This window comes from Musa acuminata, chromosome BXJ3-3 (genome assembly GCF_036884655.1).
Source record: "Musa acuminata AAA Group cultivar baxijiao chromosome BXJ3-3, Cavendish_Baxijiao_AAA, whole genome shotgun sequence".
In the NCBI taxonomy this organism is placed as follows: domain Eukaryota; kingdom Viridiplantae; phylum Streptophyta; class Magnoliopsida; order Zingiberales; family Musaceae; genus Musa; species Musa acuminata.
In genome coordinates, this window is record NC_088351.1 from 39,874,022 (window position 1) to 39,895,000 (window position 20,979).

Genomic DNA, 20,979 nt, shown 5'->3' on the forward strand with positions numbered 1-20,979 from the left:
GATGATGATGAGGAAACCATGAAACTCACTTTTGCTGATATTTCTCAAGTGAATTTTCCTGCCATTTCTGATTTTTTTGACCTTTTAACTATTTAATGATGTGAAAAGTTCTTCATGTCAGAACGTGTTGATAGCTTGACTTGGCAACACTTACGAGAAATTTATGATTGACCAGAAAGACTTGTCAATTCTAATGAACATAGATGTCTGCTATTTATTGTTAGTTTTACTCATAGTGTCCAGGATCTGAAGTAACTGCGAGGATCTGAAGTAACTCTCGGGCCAAAATTTGTATGATTTATTAGGAATGAATAATTAGATAAAACAAAAAACAGATGATAAGCTGAAATTTTTAGTATTGCACTGATTTATGTAGGGAATTGAATTACCCAAATTTCTATTTATTGCTATTATCAAACCAAACAACTAATATGACGAAACCAAACAACTAATTTATCCCGGGCATGATTTTTTTTGTTCTTTTGATTTATCCTTTGATTAAAAGATATAATTCTAATTTTTTTTATTTCTTTTATCATTTCTCTTACAGGTTTTGATTTCTGGGGCCTTACGAATTTACATTTCCAATCAATCGTGCGTAGACATAATCGCCAAAGACTGCTCATAACAAAAAAATTGCTAAAAAAAAAAAGGGTGAACTGCGGCTACAAAGCTAAATAGCTCGGCCTTTCATCAGGGGTCGAAGCCACAAAAAAAATTGCAGCAGCAAACATTATTCATCATCATAAACAAGCATAACACATTTCGTGTTCTGGCCGCAACTAACAGAAACCATTTATTTCACCGCGAAGCACTTTGGGTTGGGGGAAACCTGGGAGGTTGGGGGAAAGAAAAAAGAGCAGCCAAAGTGCACACAAAAGTGGCACAACCACCCCATCGATTCCGGGGCTTCAGTCAGATATTCTCATTTCTACTTTGAGAAGATCCTTCACAACCTCGTATGCCACGAATGCAATCGCAATGGATGGAACCACCTGAAACCAAAGATAAACTTTGTCATCTGATTAAAGCTGATGAGGAGAGAGAACTACTCCTCCTACCTTGACCGAATTGGGGACGAGACCCTTGTATAATGCCCCAAAGCCTTCATGATGCACCGTTTTCCTGAATGCATCAACCATTCCTGTGTATTCCAAGGGAGCACTACTCCTACCTTGACCTGTCACAACCGAGGCTGCATCTTTCCAACCCACCATTTGCATTCTTCTGCGAATGACATCGAGCGGGTACGCAACCGTCTGCCCAACAGTTCCAGCAACAGCACCGCATCCAAGCCTTGTGACCACACTCAATTCCGAATCTTCAACAAGACCATATGGGTTAGATTTAATTAACCAATCCTTAAGCGATTCGTATACCGCAAAATTGAGGCCTACATAAGGGATCTGCAAACAAAACAAATTCTCTGTATGAACAACCAAAATTTGGTTTCATAGGTTTATTTGTCATGCCTTCTGTAAAGAAAACAATCTTTACTTGTGTGTCATGCCTCTTTTAGGTTTATTATTCCAAAATTTGCAGAAGGTTTATTAAATTAAACAGTCTAAGAAAAATCTAATGAGCAAAAGCATCTTAGGGATTGCTAGATATAAATAGATGTTTGGCTGTACTTAATGAGCGATGCCGCCAAAAATAAGGAGAATACTTACTACTCCTATGACAGATGGAAGCCACCCTTTGTACAGAGCTCGAAAGCCTTCTTCACGGTAGACAGTGCCCAATGCATGGAACATTCCTCTGTACTGGTAAGGCGACTTTTCAGTCTGCATTGCCAAAGAAAAAAAGAGACAACGGGTATGAACAAGATCTAGAGGATCAACCATATCACAAGAACTAGTAAAAACAAGAAAGTGCACCTGAACTGTAATTCTTCCACGGACCATATCCATTGGGTAAGTGGCGGACATAGCAATAATTCCAGCACATGCTCCAGCCCCAAGACGTAATACAGGAGTGAGCTGAGCTTCTTCTGCATGATTGACACAAAATTATATGAACCCACCTACACCGATTCAGCTAGCGACTTATTTTCATCCAGTGATCAGGGACAATTTATGGAATGGAAAGAGAAAAAAAAAAAAGAGAGAGGCATGTGTTTGCTAATTTCCTTGAAGTGACATAAATATATAATAATATAACATGACCAATTACTGCACCAATTAACAGCATTCAATTAAGTACGCCAATAAAAAAGACAATATATAAGGATAGGTCATACCATTGCCTGATTGCTGACGATAAAGCCACAAAATTCCACTGTGACAAGTTACATATCCAAACATCAGTAGTCATACAATATTGATTTGCAAAAATAAGAATACAACCTAATCTCAGCTACAAGGAATTGAATAGATGGATAATCAGAAGTCATTTAGCACAATTCCCAGACAACGTTTGGACAAACCCAGGGAAATCATCCAGTTATCCTTAATATTACACTTGAGAACTTAACGTTCATATGAATTTGAAATTAAACCACTAAACAAAACTATGTTTTGTCAATAGTTTATTTTTGTCTCTAACAAAGTTCAAAGCAGTTGCAACCATGCGAACCCTGTCTTTGAAAAAGGATCTCATAAGTAATAAAATCAAATCCCACATGATTTTTTGCACTTGGTTTTACCTGGAACACTAATCACAATGAAATTCAGTCTAAGCATGTAAACAAAAAAAAATTGTTCCAAGTTGTAATATGTGCCCAATGGTAGATTAGATATTTTCTTATTCAAGATTTCAGATCAAAACTCAAACATTAGCTTAAGTATAAATAAGACCACAGAATACGAATTGATAATGATTAATCTTATACCCTCATTATGCTTGTCCCAATCAAAACAAACCCTATTTACAAAGAAATATCTCTGCAATAACATATGAGCGTCCAACAGATGGACGTTCATCCATGCCAGTTTTATCCGATGGAAAGAGTGAAATTTTGAACCACACGCCCAACATTCTGCATTTCTGTGCTTAATTCCACTGAGATCTCCAGATACTCTTCACGTACTTGTTATAATATTAAATTTGCTATAATGTCATTGCAGTCTTGAACCCAATAAGCCTTTAGCAGACAACCAAACCTCTCCACTAGGACACTGCTACTTACATTTGACATATTCATAATCAAAACAAGAAAAAAAAAAGCAATGAGAAATATTTGTCAAATGCAAATTAATATCTGTATACTTGTTACAACAAAACCGGACAGCATATTCTAGCATGCATGAAATAATATTTTTCCCATCAACCTTTGACAAGGACACGCAAACCACTTGAAAAGTCTGAAAATTTTTGAAGTCTTGCAGCTTATGATCAAAACTTCAGTCCAAGACAGATAAAGTTTGAGAATATTTGGATGTTGATCGTCAACAAGACACTAGAGGTGCAAATCTGTAAAGTTACTTGTCATCTAAAGTGTAGCTATGCAACTATTTTGCTCATCACATCCAGTGAACAAATTAGAATAGCATGTGATCCATAGTATTAGTAGATTTAGCAAAACATTTTCAAATACACTAAGACTTGAGCCACGGATTAAGTATAAGCCAATGCACAAGTCCGAAATAGTGGTACAAGAAGCAAAATTTATATCACAACCAACACAAAGATACCAAAAACGAAAAATATCGCATGCCAAATAAAAATCATTTCTTTGATATTTTCTTTTAACTGACTTTCATCTAAGTATAAAACCAAGAAAGCATCCAAGAATTTACCTTGATGCTTGTTCGTAGCTAAAAAACTTGATTGCTGAATTGGGGACAATCCGTGCACAGTTAGTACCATTGCCTCTGAATAGTCCTCGTATACCCTCAGATTTCCATATATACTTGAGGCCTTGGATAGTTCCATTATATTGAATGCTATGAGGATTTTGAACCTGTATTTACAATAAAATCCATATTAGTAATAAATCAAGAAAGCCATGTTGTTCAAAGACTTGTTTCTGTTCAAAACTCACACAAATGCCAGAATTAATGAACAATATTGAACATAGCACGATAACTTCAGTTGTATTGCATTAGCAAATTAGTTGTGTTGCACTGGCATAAATACCTGCATTTACAGTTGTAAGCAATTATATGCGCACGTTAAGTTCAAAAAAAAAGGAGCTTCAAGATCTGGTCACATGAAATATTGATGCTTAATTTGTATATCTAAAAAACCATCGCTTGCCGCTCCCGCTCCAACTACCACTGTCGTTGCCTCAGCAGCCTCGATCTTCTCATACTCTTCTCACTATGCTGTTAACAGTACATTAACAATATACTGCTAACTGTATACTAATAATAATATTTTTTTATTAGATTAATAATATACTATTTTAATTTTAATTATATTAATTTTTATTTATTTAAAATTATTTTTAGGTTTCAGAATAAATGGCAAGTGCACAGAGCAACGTAATAGATTTGATGTAAAATTTTATTGTTTTGATTTTTGAGACATTTTATTAATGTGACATTGTGATTTTGTACCCAGTTATCTTAATTTAATAGCATTTTTTATTTAAATAATTATATTTATTAATTATATTGTAATTTTTTTTATATTTTAGCGTCTCACTTCGCTCGGGCGAGCGCCTAGCGCCTCAAGCGTTTTTGGACTTTGGCGCCTAGCGCTTTTTAAATCACTGATCGCACCAATGACCGCCGACTAAATAACTTATCAAATTGGCAATAGAAGAAGGGCCTCTGAACCCTTGGCTCCCCTCCAGGAGGGAGCACTGATAAGGTCATTTAGTCCCAGATTGGTTGAGTAGGGGAACCAAGGGCTCATAAGTCCCCCGGGTCTCCCTTACACTCAGAGGTGCTTTTTGGAGCCCACGCACTCTGAAAGGGTAAAACCGTGTGGGTATGCTCATCTACCCAAAGCGAAGAATTTCTTACAAGCCCATCGCACCAGTGATTGCCGACTAAGTGACTTATCAAATTTGACACCCACCGTGGGTCGTATCGGATTCCTGTTGAACCTCGTCGAGCCTACGATTCATGGCTTGGAGTTATGCCTTCATCAAGTGTTCTCAGGAGTCGACGGACTGGACCTCAGACTCTGTCAGGGTTTTAGTGCGATTTGGCAAAGCACTACACTCCGCAGTTGGAGGGTGTGGTGCGGTGTCACTCGTCCCTTCCGACCGAGGAGGTTTTTGGAAGATGGGGCGTGGACTCTCCGGTTGAGCTTCAGGTGGAGGATGTGCAATCGACGACTGGAGGGCCGGTCGTTGCGTGGAATCGCTAGCTGCATCAACTGGGGGAGGAGTGGGGCGATGGCTTGCATCATGTTGATGAGGGTTTGCAACTGTTGAACGAGGCCCAGGAACGCCTCTGACGGGGCAAGGGGCCCATTCCCAATCCTAGGGGGAAAGTCCTAAGTCGTTGAGTAGGCACCAGTAGAAACAGAACAAAGGCTACTCTTAGAATTATAAGGACGATCAATTGGTACAAAAGGACGGGTATCAGGGGAACAAACAATTAGTACCAGCACTAAAGTTCTTGTATTATAGCCAACCAAATCGATTGAGTGATAAGGGGCTGTGATAAGTTAATATCTGACTGCATATTGATTGAAGTGAAAAATGATTGGCTGAATCAATCAACCCAAACTTGGACAACGAAAAATCAGCTTGTCGTTTCAATTCAGATCAGCCAATCGGACTAGAATTGATTGACTCATCAATTTCATTACACTACAACCAACTACGATATATCTGGCGACTGGTTGTCAGAACCACTTACTATTGCAGAAACAACCAAATCGGTGTCAAGTGTCAACCAATCTTAAAACCATGGGATATGAATAATTGGTTCAATGTTGATCAGATCAACAAGAAACTAAACATCAGATCCGTCTCGATAATCCTAATCTAATGATTGCATGCTTATGATATACATATGCTTGAGCAATGGTAAAGGGCAAGCAAAGGAATAACTGAAAATGATCTTATTCAGTTTGACTGCCTACAGTCTATGAATTTAACATCATCTGCTCACAAGCAGAGCCATTGCTTAAATCCGAAACAAACGGAAAAGAAAGACAATGCTGAAATCCAATTGTGCTTTCTTGAAGGTATTTCGAGCTTACATGCTAATGCTAAGCATGGAAAATGCTATATTCTGGTCCATCGATAATTGGGTAGGAATATTTTTATTTTGAAGATTCACCAAATGAAGATGATAGTTGCAAAGCAAATCCAGGAAAAGATACATTGGAGTCCTCGATGCCAAAAAGTATTTGAATATCATTAAAGACCGTGTCAATTTAAAAAATAACTCCCTAGATCTCAGAAGGAAAAAAGAAATAATTTATCTCACTACACAAAATATTCTAAAACCTCAACAGCTACAAGAAAGCAAAAGAACAGATACATAAGTATTGCACAGTTACACAAAGGGGTGAAAAGAACAGTCATTATACCTGAAGCAGGATTTTTAAACGTTCAAGTGGAGCAACAGCAGTCCTTGATCTGCAAAATATTCATACAATGAGACAGTCTATGTGAAGGTTGTATATACAATACTATTGTAAGATACCAAATTGTAGTGTGAATGTACTAAAAAGACAAATATATTCCCTCTGTAACATCAGATTCAAATCAGTGACAACAAATAAACAAATGCAAGCAAGTGAACTTATTCTCATAGAATTAGGACTCCCTTGCACATCAAAAGATCAAAATTATTCATTTGTTAATATCAAAGTAGTTGCAGTCTTCCATATGGCAATGGTGAAAAAATATGTCCGAGTGAAGTGATAAGGTAGAAGACCATCAGAGAAAGAGAGAGACAAGAAGGAAGAAACAATCCAGACAAAGTCAGTCTTCTAATTCTGAAAGTTCCTCCAGGAGTAAGAATGCTGCATATCTATCCTTATAAACCAAGCATGTAGCTTACTTTACATATATAATATTTAACTCTTTTAAACCTTTCAGATAAATTGGAAAGCCTAATGATAACAGTATACATTATTTTATAATATTTCAATCAAAATTTTCTTTCACTTAACCACTCTCACCAAAAAATTAAATCAGCTGATTTCAAGAAAAGCAGTTACCAATGAAGTTTTGAGCCAACCAAAATTTAAATAGATTGATACTGAATCACCAATTTCAAGACTAACACCAAAAGTATTTTGGCACTAAAATAGGCCATAACTAAAGTAGAAGTCCAGTCGACAAGTTACGCAATCCAAAATATTATAGTTATTATGCAGGAAAAATAAACAAACAATTACAAAAGTAGCGAGCTTTAATATTTACTGCTTGCCATAACAAAGCGCATCTGCATAGGTCATCTTTTAACTCAAAAGAAAAGTCTGGAAGATGACCAAACCAGGATATTTTTCTTAACACGAGTTAATAAGTCCTCATTCATATCATGTTTTAAATTTTATGTACATTCATGATTTCAAACACTTGGAAATATTAATTGGGAATCCAGGATCGGTCTACTGCACAGAAGCCATGATCAGCAGACGACTTTGAAGGGTTTGTATTTGCCTTCTGAATAGAAATGGTAAATTCAATCTGAAAAATGTTAATTCGTCATTGGTGCAAAATCAATACATTGATACCCTAAAATCCATTTAAAAATCTCGAAATAACAAAATATTGAGCAGGCAGAAGGATCATCAAGCTGGAACCTTACAAGTAAATCCATGACCATCATGTTTGACCTAGAAGAATGTGACTACCAAGACCAAAATATCTATACCAAATAACAAGAAACCCAAGTTCCAATACGTCGTCCAAAAGAGCAGAACAATTAATAGTACACCCCATGTGGCAAGAATCAGGGTATATGTGTATCTTGCCTCTAAACTACCATGGTCCAGAGCAATTCACTTTCCATGTAATTGTGGTTTACATCAAAATAAACAGATATTAAACTAATTTAGCATAACACCCTCCTAATTCTACCAAGTAATTGGGTCTAACATCCAAATTCATCTACCTAGACCATCAACCGACACTGACCAATTACTCTCATTCATTCGTTTTTATAAGGTTCTAAAAGTTCCTAAATTCTTATGTCAGTTGTGTGTCATACCTCCGAGCAGACCCTACATTCTGACGTTTACAGAAAGACTAGCAGACTAAACAAGAAGGTTGACCAAAGAGGTAATATCATAAAAATATAAAACACCATGAGCAAATGTCCATTTCCCTCGTATTTTCGCTGCCCGAATCAAAAGTCAGAAAAGTTGAGTTTCATGCTCGCTAGAACTACTAGAGTTTGAAGAAGCAAGAAACTAAACCAACCAATTTGGCAAGCATCAAGACCCATGCCAGGGTCAAAAGACCCAAACAAACAAGCAAGATTTAAAGATCTTAGGGAACAGCAGGTGAAACATGGAAAGCGAAATCACCACCGAACTCAAAAGGAAAAAAGCAATGGAACTAGTCGGATGGGACAAAGAAGAAGAAGAGTCGAGTTTCATGCTGGCTACAACTATTAGGGTTCGCAGAAGCCAGAAACTAAACTAACCAATTTGGCAAGCATCGAGATAAAAGCTAGGGTCAAAATACCCAATCAAACAACCAAGAATTAAAGATCTTAGGGGACAACGGGTGAAATATGGAAAGCGAAATCGAAAGGAACAAAACATCGAGACTAATCGTACGGGAGAAAGAAGAAGGAGAGAAGGAAGTCCAATTTAACAATCTATCCAAGAAAACGGATATGCAAGTTTCAAGAAGGAGAAAACGAAACAGACAAATACGGTCAAGAAAGAGATTCGGAAGACTTACACTCCTCCCGCGACGCCTCCGGCCACGAGGGACTTGCAGATGCTGACGACCGCGTAGCCGGGGGCCTTGACTCCCTCCCTCGCGAGCTTCGCCTCCTCCGCGAGATTCACGATCGTCGTCACCGCCGACTCCCCCGTGCTCTTCCCCACCACATCCTCCGACGCCATAAAACCCTACAACAGGATCGAAGCGGCCTAACCCCTAAACTAAACTGGACCTGGGGGAGAGCACGTGGCTTGTTCAGCGATCGACGGGAGACGAGGAAACAAACAAAGGCGGTCTGTCTCCGATTCCTCCGACTCTTCTCCTTCCGCGGTGAGAGGCAGCGGAGCGGGAAGGGGGGAGGCGGTGGCGGCGGTAGGGTTCGTGTTCGAATGGCGTCACTCTGTTTCGAACACATAAACAAGTGAGCGAGCGAGGAATAAAGGGAAACAGGGAGTCACTTTTCTTGGGGTATTAATATATAAAGAAAACCTGTGTGTTACTCGTGCGACTTACCTTCCGGCTCACCCGTCTCAGTCACCGCAAAAAAAATCAACCTGGGTCCCAGAGATTACCCGATAATCATGGGGGTAGCGAAGGTGGAGGGTAAACATCGGGTGTAAAAAGTATTGCTCGTTAAGAACCGGTAACGATGGATTCCCAGAGGCCATCAGCGATATGGGAGTCGCCGGATGACGATCAAATTACGAAATTAACCCCCCAACACAGTCATGTTTCTTCGAAGAAACAAAGGAAAGAAGAAGGTTTTTATGTCTTCTTCATCTTCGGAAAACGCATGTCCTGTTTCTTCTCAAACCAAAAAATGTCATTCTTAAGGTGGTGGCAAGGAAGATGAAGTGTTAGAAGCAATGCTTAAGGTGGGTAAGCATCTCGACGTATATACTACAATAAAAGTGGGTAAGCATCATGATGTCTCGATAGACAGGCCATGTGTTCATCATAAAACTCGGGATCGACAAGAACAGAGTAATCAGCTTCATCCACACACGCAAAAGGCAACACTACATGCTAATGACGGGCCTAATCGAGCCATGGTTCATTGTCGATGGACTGCTCTCCTACCGACCGAAGAACGCAGGCATCGGGGCTTCGTCGATGATGTATTTGAATCAGCTCGACATCTTTTTCTTCTTCCACTCCGAGAAATTTAGCTCCTTCCTGTTTGTTATCACCAACTCTTTTCTTTATCGTCAAACGTCGAGTCACCTCATCCAAGCCACATTTTTGGTGCCAAAGAGACCCCCCCAATCATTGATCATTAACTACATATGGATATAGAAAGTTTACTTCAGTCGAGGATTCACACTATACGATAGCCGCCACTGAATCACACGTTCACTGAATCATCATTTTTTTCCCTTTTTCTTTTTCGTTGAGGTTGGGTGGCAGATGATGACAGGAGAAGGAAGTACGAGTTGCTTATGACCCAAAAAGAAACAAAACAAAACAAAACAAAACATCAAAACGAACGATGACAAAGTGAGAACATGGGAAGAGAGGGGCGTGAATGGACAGTCGAAGATGTGATTGCCAAAAGGAAGCTCGAGTCGAGTGGGGGGAAAATAGCAAGAAAGGTGCCAGAAGACTTTTAGGGTATTTCGCTTGGACGGCCGATGCGAGTTCTCATTTGTTTGCTTGGTTCCGAGTAGGGACGAGGCAGTGCGGTGCAGTGCAAGCCTCGCCGGAGAAGGGTTCCACTTGCGGCAGCACGAGGGCAACGTGCGAGCTCTCCACTGCCGCATCCGATAACTCCGCACGCTTTCCGTATGATGGCGCAGCTGCTAACCCGTTCTGCGATGAAACATGGTGACAAATGGATCACCGGAAGGAACACATGCCGATGCAGTGCGCACTGCTTGTCTTCTTCTTCAGTGCAAGTCGTGTATAGCGGCGCATCCTTTTTCTGTTCTAAGAACTCAGGGTTGCCTTCTTTCTTCTCAGGTCTTCCTGTCGAGATCAAGAGCGTAAGACTCTTCTTATCTCTACTATCAGAACGTAGGGCTACCTTCTTTCTTCCTGTCGAGATCAGAAGCGTGAGGGCTACATCGCAGCACGTTGTCAGTACAGCCCACCGCCGAAAAGCGAACGGCAGGAATGACAAACACTATTTGCCAGGAAAAGTGAACCAGGTTCCAAGCAAGAACAAGAAATAACCAATCTTTCTCTTTTGCAGAGGAGGACACTGACACTCGAAAGTGGCGTGCGTGGTGCCATTGTTATGTTGTCGCTATTTACCTACTTGACTTTTACACACGCGTCACGTCACACACACCACCACAAATACAAACACACAAAGTCTACGCATGTACAATATATACTCATGTGCTTTTATATGCTGTCGTGATCGGTCGTCGTATCTTTTTTGGTCCAATAGAGAGCACGTGCGATTAAGTTTATGAGATCGAGCTACATGTCCCACCCGCTACCGGAAGCAGATCCTTATTTGGGAAGCCAAAACACTACTCCATTGAGGATGGCTGATAACAGATTGGACTGCTTCAGAATCTTTCTTTTGGTTCTTTATGATTTAGTTTTTGACTCATGTTAATTGCATCATCGTCCATGACAGCAGCACAGTAGAGAAAAAGTCGACTTAATGGAGTCCCCCATTCGATGCCGGTCTCCGTGGCTCAAAATGGAGGTTGCGGCGCGCATTTTGGGTTCGGAGCCGACCGCTGTTGTCCGTATGCACCGTCTGCAGCCGATACCGAGTGGTTACACGTCACGGTCGGCGGACAGCCTTCGCTGATTTCATCTCTCTCCTCTGCTCACCACTCGATTACAATGCTAGAAGCGGTCGTCCTTTGGCCCGAGTGAGCTCGGCCTCCCGATCCTCCCGCTATAAATTCGGAAGCTTCCCTCGCTCCTCTTCACCAAGAGCAGCAGGGCGAGACAGAGAAAGGTGAGAGCTTTATGCTCGTGCAATATTCCTTTGGCTTTGTGTCTCCCGTTGGCTTTTCCTTGCAACGGAATGGTGCTTTCGATCTGAGGGTGGAGGCGACGAATAGAGTGAGGGGGGGGGGGGGGGGGGGGAACAGGGGAGGCGGCTGGATTCCTTGTGGAACAAGGCCCGATTTTTATTGGATATGATGCCTATTTGCTGAGGAATCCTTGGCTTCGCAGGCCTACGTCTGCGATCCTTTTGTTTCTCTCCATACTTGTTGCTCGAGTCGAAGGCAGTGTTTGCTTGAATTCCTTGTGCTCTTTTTGGTCTCTTTCTTAGTTCTGTTCTTGTTCCGGAGAACCCACCGAAAAGATTGAGGAATGTTCGGTTCGGGCTACGTTTTCCAAGATCCTTTTAGTGTCGAGTTCGTGTTTTTAAGGCCTTTTGACTTCTCCTCGGGAAAGCCCAAAGAAGTCTTCAATCTTACTTTATTTTTCGTTACGGTTCCTCGTTCTGTTCTTTGTTATTTTTATGGTCTCTGTTTCATTCATCTGCATTTTTGTTTGGACACCATTTTTATCTGCTAATCCAATTGATCCGAAAAAGAAGACGGTTCTGTTCGGAGTCTGCTGCTCAGAACATAGAATAGTCTGCTCGTGTGAATCATTTGCCTCTTCAACGTGTTCCTCTCTCCTGGCATGAAACCTCCTCATTTCCAGCAACAACTGTGCAGGTTTCCTCTTCCAAGTCCACTGATACTACTCGAGAAGATGGGAGTTTCTAGCCACGCAAGTGTGATAAACGAATTCGAAGCACTGACCAAGGACGCCGGCCGGCTCCAGAGAGAGACTCTTCGGGAGATTCTCGAACAAAACGGTGAAGCAGAGTACTTGCACAACTTTGGCCTGGGAGGAAGAACCGACCCCGACAGCTTCAAGTCTTGCATCCCTTTGGTCACTCATAGTGATTTGGAGCCCTACATCCAGAGGATTGCCGATGGAGATACTTCTCCTGTTCTAACAGGGAAGCCTATAACTTCTATCTCGCTCAGGTGATGCTTTTGGACCTCTGCGTGCCTCTTTTTTTTATTCTACGGTGCCTGCTCTTGCTAACATTTGAGAAGCTTGGTCTGCTCCCCACAGTTCCGGTACCACACAAGGGAAACCCAAGCTGTTGCCGTTCAATGATGCGCTAATCCATTCCACGATGCAGATATATCGGACCTCCTTTGCTTTCAGAAACCGGTATGGAGCTTGAACAGATTAAGCTTGCTTCTTCTTCTTCTTCTTCTTCAAGCTTGCTTAGCATGGAAGCTGAATTCTACTGGGTGAGAGTATTGGTTGGCATTCCGTATGTCCTCATATGATCAAACGTTGTGTTTGCAGAGAATATCCAATCGGCAACGGGAAAGCTCTGCAGTTCATTTACAGCAGCAAGCAGGCCAAAACCAAAGGGGGCCTCACTGCCACAACAGCGACGACCAACGTATACCGGAGCGAACAATTCAAGCACACCATGAAGGACATCCGATCGCAATGTTGCAGTCCCGATGAGGTTATATTTGGTCCAGACTTCCAGCAGTCACTGTATTGCCACCTGCTGTGCGGGCTGATCTACTCGGACGAAGTCCAGATCGTATCCTCCACCTTCGCACACAGCCTCGTTCATGCTTTCCGAACGTTTGAGCGGGTGTGGGAGGAACTTTGCACGGATCTCAGGGAAGGTGTTCTGTCGAGCAGAATCACCGTCCCGTCCATACGTGCAGCCGTCTCTAAGCTTCTAAACCCCAACCCCGGCCTGGCAGATTCTATACACAGCAAGTGTTCGAGATTGAGCAACTGGTATGGTGTGATCCCGGCGCTGTGGCCCAATGCCAAGTATGTCTATGGCATTATGACGGGATCCATGGAGCCATACTTGAACAAACTAAGGCATTATGCGGGAAGCCTGCCCCTCATGAGTGCTGACTATGGCTCTTCGGAAGGATGGATCGGTGCCAATGTCAACCCCAGTTTGCCTCCCGAGTTGGCTACCTTTGCGGTGCTTCCTAACATCGGCTACTACGAGTTCATCCCTCTGGAGAAACCCGAGGGGACGGAGACGGAGAAGGGTACTGCCTCAACCATTCACTATGTCGAGGCCCAACCGGTAGGCCTGACCCAAGTCGAAGTTGGCAAACAGTACGAAGTCGTCGTCACCAACTTTACAGGTAATCGTTATCTATTTGCTCGTTCGTTTCCTCGTGGTCTTCGTGTCTGTGGCAGTGAATCCCCCATGTTTTCCGTAGCACTCACTAATCGGTGTGGATCTTGTGACAGGCTTATATCGATACAGGCTGGGAGACATCGTGAGGATAGCCGGGTTTCGCAACTCCACACCGGAGCTCCAATTCGTATGCAGAAGAAGCCTAATGCTGAGCATCAACATCGACAAGAACACCGAGAAGGATCTGCAGTTGGCGGTGGAAGCAGCCGCCAAGCTGCTGGCGGAGGAAAAGCTGGAGGTGGTGGACTTCACAAGCCACGTCGACACATCGACGGAGATCGGCCACTACGTGGTCTTCTGGGAGCTGTGCTCCGACGCGGCGGAGGAGGTTCTCCGCAGCTGCTGCAGTTGCTTGGACCTGTCCTTCGTCGACGCCGGCTACGTGGGATCCAGGAAGGCCGGCGCCATCGGGGCTCTGGAGCTCCGTGTGGTTCGCAGGGGAACGTTCCAGAAGATCTCGGATCATTACATCCGCCTGGGGGGTGCCATGAGCCAGTTCAAGACGCCGCGCTGCGTCGGCCCGTCCAACAGCGAGGTTTGGCAGATACTGTGCAGGAATGTCACGGCATGTTACTTCAGTACTGCCTATTCCATGTAAACCAAACCTATTCTTCCCATGCTTTTTCTGTCATATATGTATGTATATCTGTGATCCTTAGTAATATTGCTCGGCTACGTAGAATTCAAATGAAATGTCACCACCACACACACAAAAAAGAAAAAAGAAAATTCATCCCTGGAAATCATTCTCGTTCGAATGCATGGATTAAACCGCCATTAAATTTCTGAACCGTGCAGCTCTCAGTATTTAATGAAGTAACCGCTGCAGCCTTCAGATCGGTGGAGGGGAACACAGCTCTGCACAAGGTTATCATGGAAGCGAGAGGAGGCCCAACTCATCCCCATGTAGCCGTCCTCCCCAGCCCCGGGATGGGCCACTTCATCCCCTTTGCCGAGCTCTCCGAGCGCCTCGTCCTCCACCACTCCTTCACTGTCACCTTCATCACCTCCTCCGACTTCTTACAGCGCTGCCCTCCCTGTCGCCAGAGAAGTTGGCGTCCCGTGCTACGTCTTCTTTACCGCAAACTTCATGTTGCTGTCTATCATAGTTCACTTTCCGGTCCTTCACGCGACCACCTCGTCCGAGGACCGGGACCTGCCGGAACCGGTGGTCATACCCGGGTGCATCCCACTCAGAAGTGCAGACCTCGCCGACGTGATGAAGAATCGAAACAACGAAGCCTACCGATGGGGCTGAGAGATTGCAAACTTAACGAAGAAAACGGACGGCATCCTCGTCAACAGCTTTGTGGATCTTGAGCCGGACACGTACAAGGCTCTCGAGGAAGCAGAACTGACCTGGCCTCCGGTGTACCCTGCCGGCCCGCTCGTGTGGTCGCAGCAGGAAGAGTCGTCGGGATCAGAGTGCCTCCAGTGGCTCGACGACCAGCCTCGAGGTTCGGTGCTCTTCGTCGCTTTCGGGAGCGGCGGCACCCTCTCGACGGAGCAGACGAGGGAGCTCGCCCGGGGGCTGGAGACGAGCGGACACCGGTTCCTGTGGGCAGCGCGTTGCCTCAGCGGCGTTTACTTGGGCCTAGCGAGCGGCGTCGACCCGCTGTGCTACCTGCCAGAGGGGTTCCTGGAGAGGACCAAGGACGCGGGGCTAGTAGTGCCGCAGTGGGCGCCGCAGGTGGAGGTGCTGCGGCACGGGTCGACGGGCGGGTTCCTGACGCACTGCGGTTGGAACTCCGTGCTGGAGAGCTTGGCGTGCGGCGTGCCGATGATCGCCCGTACGCGGAACAGAGGATGAACGCGGTGATGCTGGCGGAGGAGGTGGGCGCGGCGCTGCGGCCGGAGGCGGGGCCCGACGGCGTGGTGGCAGCGGGGGAGGTGTCGGTGGTGAAGCAGCTGATGGATCGGGAGGCAGGAAGGAGGGCGAGGAGCAAGGTACGGGCGCTGCAGGAGGCGGGCACCAAGACGCCAGCCAAGGATGGGTCTTCCTTGGATCGCCTGGCCCAGGTGGCCAGCAAATGGAAGGTTGCGGTTGCTTCGCGATGCCGCTGATCCAAAGTCACATCTCGGGACAGTAGCCTTCGAATCGTAGTCAGCCGTAAAGGGACGATGACGTTGGTTCAAACAGTGTGCAATAATTGAACCGACTCGTTTACTCAATGATTGCATCACGCGCGAATCACATGCCTGCGATAATTGCCCCCTTCTCTGCGATGACTGGACGGTTTTACCCGAAACCACGAAAAGTTTGCTGGATTTCGGGGGTGACGTGGTCAGTGGGGGCGTCCAGCAGACGTGATGTTAGAAGATAAAAAATACGCGGGAAACATCCATCCACGGATCCACGTCTCGGTTTCTCCTCATGATACCCTCCTCACCGTCCGATCCTCTTCTCTAAGCTATTCCAGCCGTTGGATCGCTCGTAAACATGAAGGCGCACGGCAGTTGGTCGAGCAGCAAGAGACGAGGAGCCAATGAAGGTAACCAAATCTATTGGAAAACCTTAGATTCTCTAAAAGGGTTTTCGAGTCCATCCCATTTCTTAAAATTTCATAGCAACCATTAGGTAGAAGGCAACATCAATCAGTACACGGTAGCTGTTGTTGTACTGATGTTCAACTTTTGCCTCGTGTACTTGTGAGGTCAAAGGAGAATCTCAGCATCGTAGCCACGCTTCAATCAATACGATGGAACTGTTTGTATACACGAATGAATCCACGGCTGCATTTGCAATAGATACAACATTTTGTTTATTTATGTTTTACCACTAACTATTACTCGCAGGCAAAAAGAAGAAAAAGAAGAAACTATTACTTAACCGGCATTATCGGCAATCAAAGCCTTTATCTAAAATTTGAAGTCAGAATGCTTGTGATGTATATGTGATGGCCACATCAACAAACAATCCATATCCATTCCGAGTCGTGAATCCAAAAACTGCACGCCTCAAGAATTCTGCTGAAATTGTGTTACCATTCGGAGCAGATTGAAACAGGAACAGAACGCTCTTCTTTGGGGATTTCCTATAACTTGGAAAATAAATAAATAAATGAAGAGGAATTATCAGCCAATAGACCGCTGACAGGGGAGATCGAGGAACACACGAAGAGCAGGTTATGTTGTACACACCACCAAGCCAACGATACATATATATATATATATATATATATATATATATATATATATATATGGATGGGAAAACTGCTTCAAGACGTCAAGCCTGAATAGCTGTTGGAGGAGGAGAAGGAGACTGATCTACGTCAAACTTGTCGTGGTGGAATCTGACCACGATGCATGTAATGTTGTCTGCGCTGCCGCGCGAGAAGGCGGTCTCCGTCAACTTCCGAGCAGCAGCCTCGGGTTCCTCTTCCGCTCTCACAAGTGAGACAGCATCCTGATCGACATGAGAAACAATGAAAACCAATGCACGGTTTCAATGTGCTGTGACTTGGTGAGCCAAACAAAATTCCATCAAATTTAAGAGGGACTGAATGAACACATGAACTCGAGCATATTTTTCTTACTTGTAATCATAACTGAGCTGATCTAATAATGTTAAGTAAAACGAGATTCATCGTATTGGTTAAGTAATTGGATTTAAGAGGAGGGAGGAGAATCTAACCTCATTTGCTACCACATCCCACAGCCCGTCACTAGCCAACACCAGAATTTCCAGTTCTTCATCCACCACTTGCTCCTGACAAATATAATCAAACACAAAACAACTTGCTAACCGAGTTTGGCATAATATGCCACTGAATGCGTCTAATTTTCTCTATGAAGCACCAGAAAATTCTGGAACATACAATACAACAAAAGCATGCGAGCTTCTTGTAGAACATTTCATCAATAGTGCTCCTATGGCAAATCAAAAATCATGCACCATTATCAAGAAACAATAGCAGAACGAACAATAACAGTATGGCCCACGAGTCTTTCGAAGATCAAAATGAGTTCATAGGGTCATCATGAAAAAGAGTTTGAGCTGAGTTTCTATGTGCGCCAAAATACCTGAATCTCAGGCTCTGCCACAACAAATCGTTTCAAAAGGCGGTTACCAAATGCTCGTGACATTGCCAATATGCCTCCAACTCTCCAAGTGCCTATAAAGTAAATATGCCCACAATTAAAAGAAGAAACAGCTCATGTTGCACAATCCAAATGCCACCTGTTTCCCTCTATAACATAAAATGCAATTAGTTTAGAGGAAAGACATAACCATATGATTACTTGCCACAAACAAATTTTAACGAGAAAAGCAATAATTTATCCAAATGGCCCTCCATATGCTATACGATTTACTTCTCTAATCTAACGGTCAATGTATTCTTTTGTTGGTTATCATATCATTTCCAAATATGGAGCAAATTTCTCGTCCATCAGCTAGGATCCTAATCAAAGCAGAAGTATACAGGAGAAATATTGCATCACAAAAGAAGGTCAACCTCTGTGCTAATATCTAATTCGTAGGTTGAGAAATTATGCTTGATGCATAAGCTTTAAAGGGATAAACTGCTACAGCATTTGTCTTAATGAGAAAGACAAGCATTTTCAGAATTTTGAGACTTACCAGTCCACGTGACAACCCCTCCAGCATCCTCAATCCTCTTGCGCTCATCACTTCTGTTTGGCTTGTGATCATTGGAGAGAGGAATTGCTACAACCAAGAATATTGGAGTATGATACTTAATGAGTAACTCATTAATTTTAACTGCTTTGGAAGTGTAGCCACATGACATGATAAAAATCAGGAGACAGAGAAAAAGGAAACTGAACTATGAAAGAACAAAGTGGTCATAGAAACATTATGGCTATCGATCTCATTGATGTCAGTCTACAAGCATGTAAATTTGATATGTTGCAGAACCTAGAGCCACTAGTTGCATACAAGATATCTACCTAATTATACAATCTATGAACTTGTAACCTTTACTTTCTGTTTGCACTTACTAATTCAGGATCATCAACTGTGGGTCAACATTGTCGACTTGTGATGAGACATATCATTAAGATATAGATAACCACACATCTCTTAGTCTCTCATTTATGTAGGATTGACTTTTTTATAAATAATTCATAAACATTGTATTTTAGCTCAACAATCACAGGACACTGACATGTAACACCTACACAGTGCAAAATGTATGCAGTAATATAACTAATATGAGAAACGTAGGATATGCTATGTTCTATTTTATGTTTGAGATATACAAGCATGGACATTGCACGCACAGCAGTTAATCATTATTTATCTTCTGTTTTATGTTTGAGATAATTTTTTGTATAATTTAGGCAATGTGTTATTCTACTATATGTATCTTATAGGAAGCATGACGATTTTTACTAGAAACAAAAGCATGACAATCCTCATCACCGACCCAAATAAGTGTATGCATACATCATTAAAAATAAGACTAAACAGAAATCCAAAATACATATGTGGCCAATATTCAACATGCCTGGAGACTGTACATGGATGATTAAGTGTTCAATCATGCTTCACCAGGTTCCAACATTTAGGTCGAGGCACAAGTAGTTCACATAATGAAATGGCAAAGAGTCAAAACACCAAACCAAATCTAGTAATTTTAAGATTGCAGAAGCATAGCCTTGCCATGCTGGTCATGCACAAGGCCACTTATCAGTCCCTTTATATGAGCCTAGCGGTAGTAAACCAGCATCCTACATGCTGGCTGGAGGAGGATGGAACTCAGAGCTGCACTTTCATTTAAAAAAATAAAGTGGAAGAGTTCAAGAGAAAAAAATCACCTTTGCCTGTTTTTGATATTACAGCACGTGAATCTCCAACATTAGCTACATATAAGTGCTTGCCAATCAAAACAGCTGTAGAAGCTGTAGAACCATCATCTCTGGAAGTATTGCTTTCAGCAGCTAAAAAGTCTGAATCAGTTTTTTTATATGTTTCACCTGAGAATTGACATGAAAATCCCAAATTGAAAAGGTTTACCGGAGACAAAAAAGAAAGAAAAAGAACAACATATAAAAGCTATAAAAGCACCAAGTAATTTCACAAGTCTGTTAGTACTTAATGCAAGTTTTGTGTCCGACATGAATTGTGGGTGCCTCGTGAGGTTCTCAAATAAGTGTTCCTTCAAATATTCAGCAGCATGTGAACCACCATGTCCTACAACACCAATTTGTCTCTGAGATAGAGACATTTCATACTCAAGACATTTAGAAATGGAGATTACTGGAAAGAATACCAGACCATCAAATATTCCAAAAAGATGAACTGTATGCCCATCAATTTTAGTTGATTTTAGATCACAGTAGTCCTCCATGCTGACTCTTTGTCCCCTGAAGCTAGAGTATCCACAAGTTAAACTTCCATCCTCACTGCAAACAAGTCCAGTGACCCGTAAGACCAAGCCTTGAAATAAATTAATAAACAAATGATGTTCATATGCTCTAGTGAGTTTTACATAACAGCTAGACAATGGAAACACTAGCAGGGATAAGGCTGCATACATTGATCCCTCCCTAGATATCAGCAAGAGCCTCATGCACTGCAACATCTTTTTCTTCTACTTTTTTTTTTTTTGTACCCGGTTCAGCCAGAATGCACAGTTCTATGTCCGGGAGACTCATGGTTCGTCGGTACAACTTTATCACCAGCCATGACCAAAGAATAAAATAGTAATAACAAAGAAGTCATAGTTCTCAACTATTTGGTACTGGCCATATGGCAATTTTTTCGTGGTTGAGCTCTACTTCAATAGGAAAAAGGGAAACGTCTCATATACAGATAATAAAAGGAACAAGGCCAGAGCTACACTAAAACTAGTGCACGAGAAACCTGCTGATTCTACTGCTTATCTTCCATTCTTTTTTATAGGGAAAAAGGTGACAGCCCCCCACCTGCATGCATCTCATCAAAACAATCTCGGTTTGATAAAAAGGACAACGAGTCATCCTCCATGTTATCAAAACACAAACTTGTACCGAACATGATAAAAGGACAACGAATCAAACTAAAAAGGCCTATAATTAAAGCATGCGTCGACGAGTTTTAATTTCTCGTACCACG

The 20,979-nt window shown here is 42.7% G+C and overlaps 3 protein-coding genes and 1 pseudogene across 5 annotated transcripts in view; 2 read left to right on the forward strand and 2 right to left on the reverse strand.

Moving 5' to 3' along the window:
• Nucleotides 1-660: 660 nt before the first annotated feature.
• Nucleotides 661-9,188, reverse strand: LOC103979692 (mitochondrial adenine nucleotide transporter ADNT1). Its single transcript, XM_009395871.3, has 8 exons — nucleotides 8,768-9,188; nucleotides 6,436-6,484; nucleotides 3,738-3,901; nucleotides 2,240-2,277; nucleotides 1,878-1,990; nucleotides 1,671-1,784; nucleotides 1,062-1,406; nucleotides 661-995 (listed from the first exon to the last, which is right to left on the reverse strand). Exons 1-8 carry the CDS (start codon nucleotides 8,932-8,934, stop codon nucleotides 912-914), a joined length of 1,074 nt encoding a protein of 357 aa, XP_009394146.2. The 5' UTR covers nucleotides 8,935-9,188; the 3' UTR covers nucleotides 661-911.
• A 3,044-nt stretch (nucleotides 9,189-12,232) lies between these two features.
• On the forward strand, nucleotides 12,233-14,544 carry LOC135634097 (jasmonoyl--L-amino acid synthetase GH3.5-like). The gene is made up of 4 exons (XM_065144295.1): nucleotides 12,233-12,705; nucleotides 12,797-12,898; nucleotides 13,040-13,863; nucleotides 13,973-14,544. Exons 1-4 carry the CDS (start codon nucleotides 12,353-12,355, stop codon nucleotides 14,515-14,517), a joined length of 1,824 nt encoding a protein of 607 aa, XP_065000367.1. The 5' UTR covers nucleotides 12,233-12,352; the 3' UTR covers nucleotides 14,518-14,544.
• A 179-nt stretch (nucleotides 14,545-14,723) lies between these two features.
• Nucleotides 14,724-16,809, forward strand: LOC135634099 (hydroquinone glucosyltransferase-like; annotated as a pseudogene).
• Nucleotides 16,810-16,856: 47 nt separating this feature from the next.
• The window catches only part of LOC135634098 (probable protein phosphatase 2C 52), a 5,189-nt gene continuing 1,066 nt past the window's right edge, over nucleotides 16,857-20,979 (reverse strand). The window contains exons 3-9 of one of the 3 annotated variants that reach the window (XM_065144297.1): nucleotides 20,161-20,288; nucleotides 19,978-20,076; nucleotides 19,701-19,859; nucleotides 18,502-18,588; nucleotides 17,943-18,034; nucleotides 17,554-17,628; nucleotides 16,857-17,325 (exon numbers count right to left, since the gene is read on the reverse strand). In XM_065144297.1, coding sequence (XP_065000369.1) covers nucleotides 17,146-17,325; nucleotides 17,554-17,628; nucleotides 17,943-18,034; nucleotides 18,502-18,588; nucleotides 19,701-19,859; nucleotides 19,978-20,076; nucleotides 20,161-20,288 — 820 coding nt within the window. In that variant the 3' untranslated portion in view covers nucleotides 16,857-17,145. Of the gene's footprint in view, nucleotides 17,326-17,553; nucleotides 17,629-17,942; nucleotides 18,035-18,501; nucleotides 18,589-19,700; nucleotides 19,860-19,950; nucleotides 20,077-20,160; nucleotides 20,289-20,979 lie in introns of all 3 variants that reach the window. The other 2 variants (XM_065144296.1, XM_065144298.1) reach the window with 2 other exon arrangements.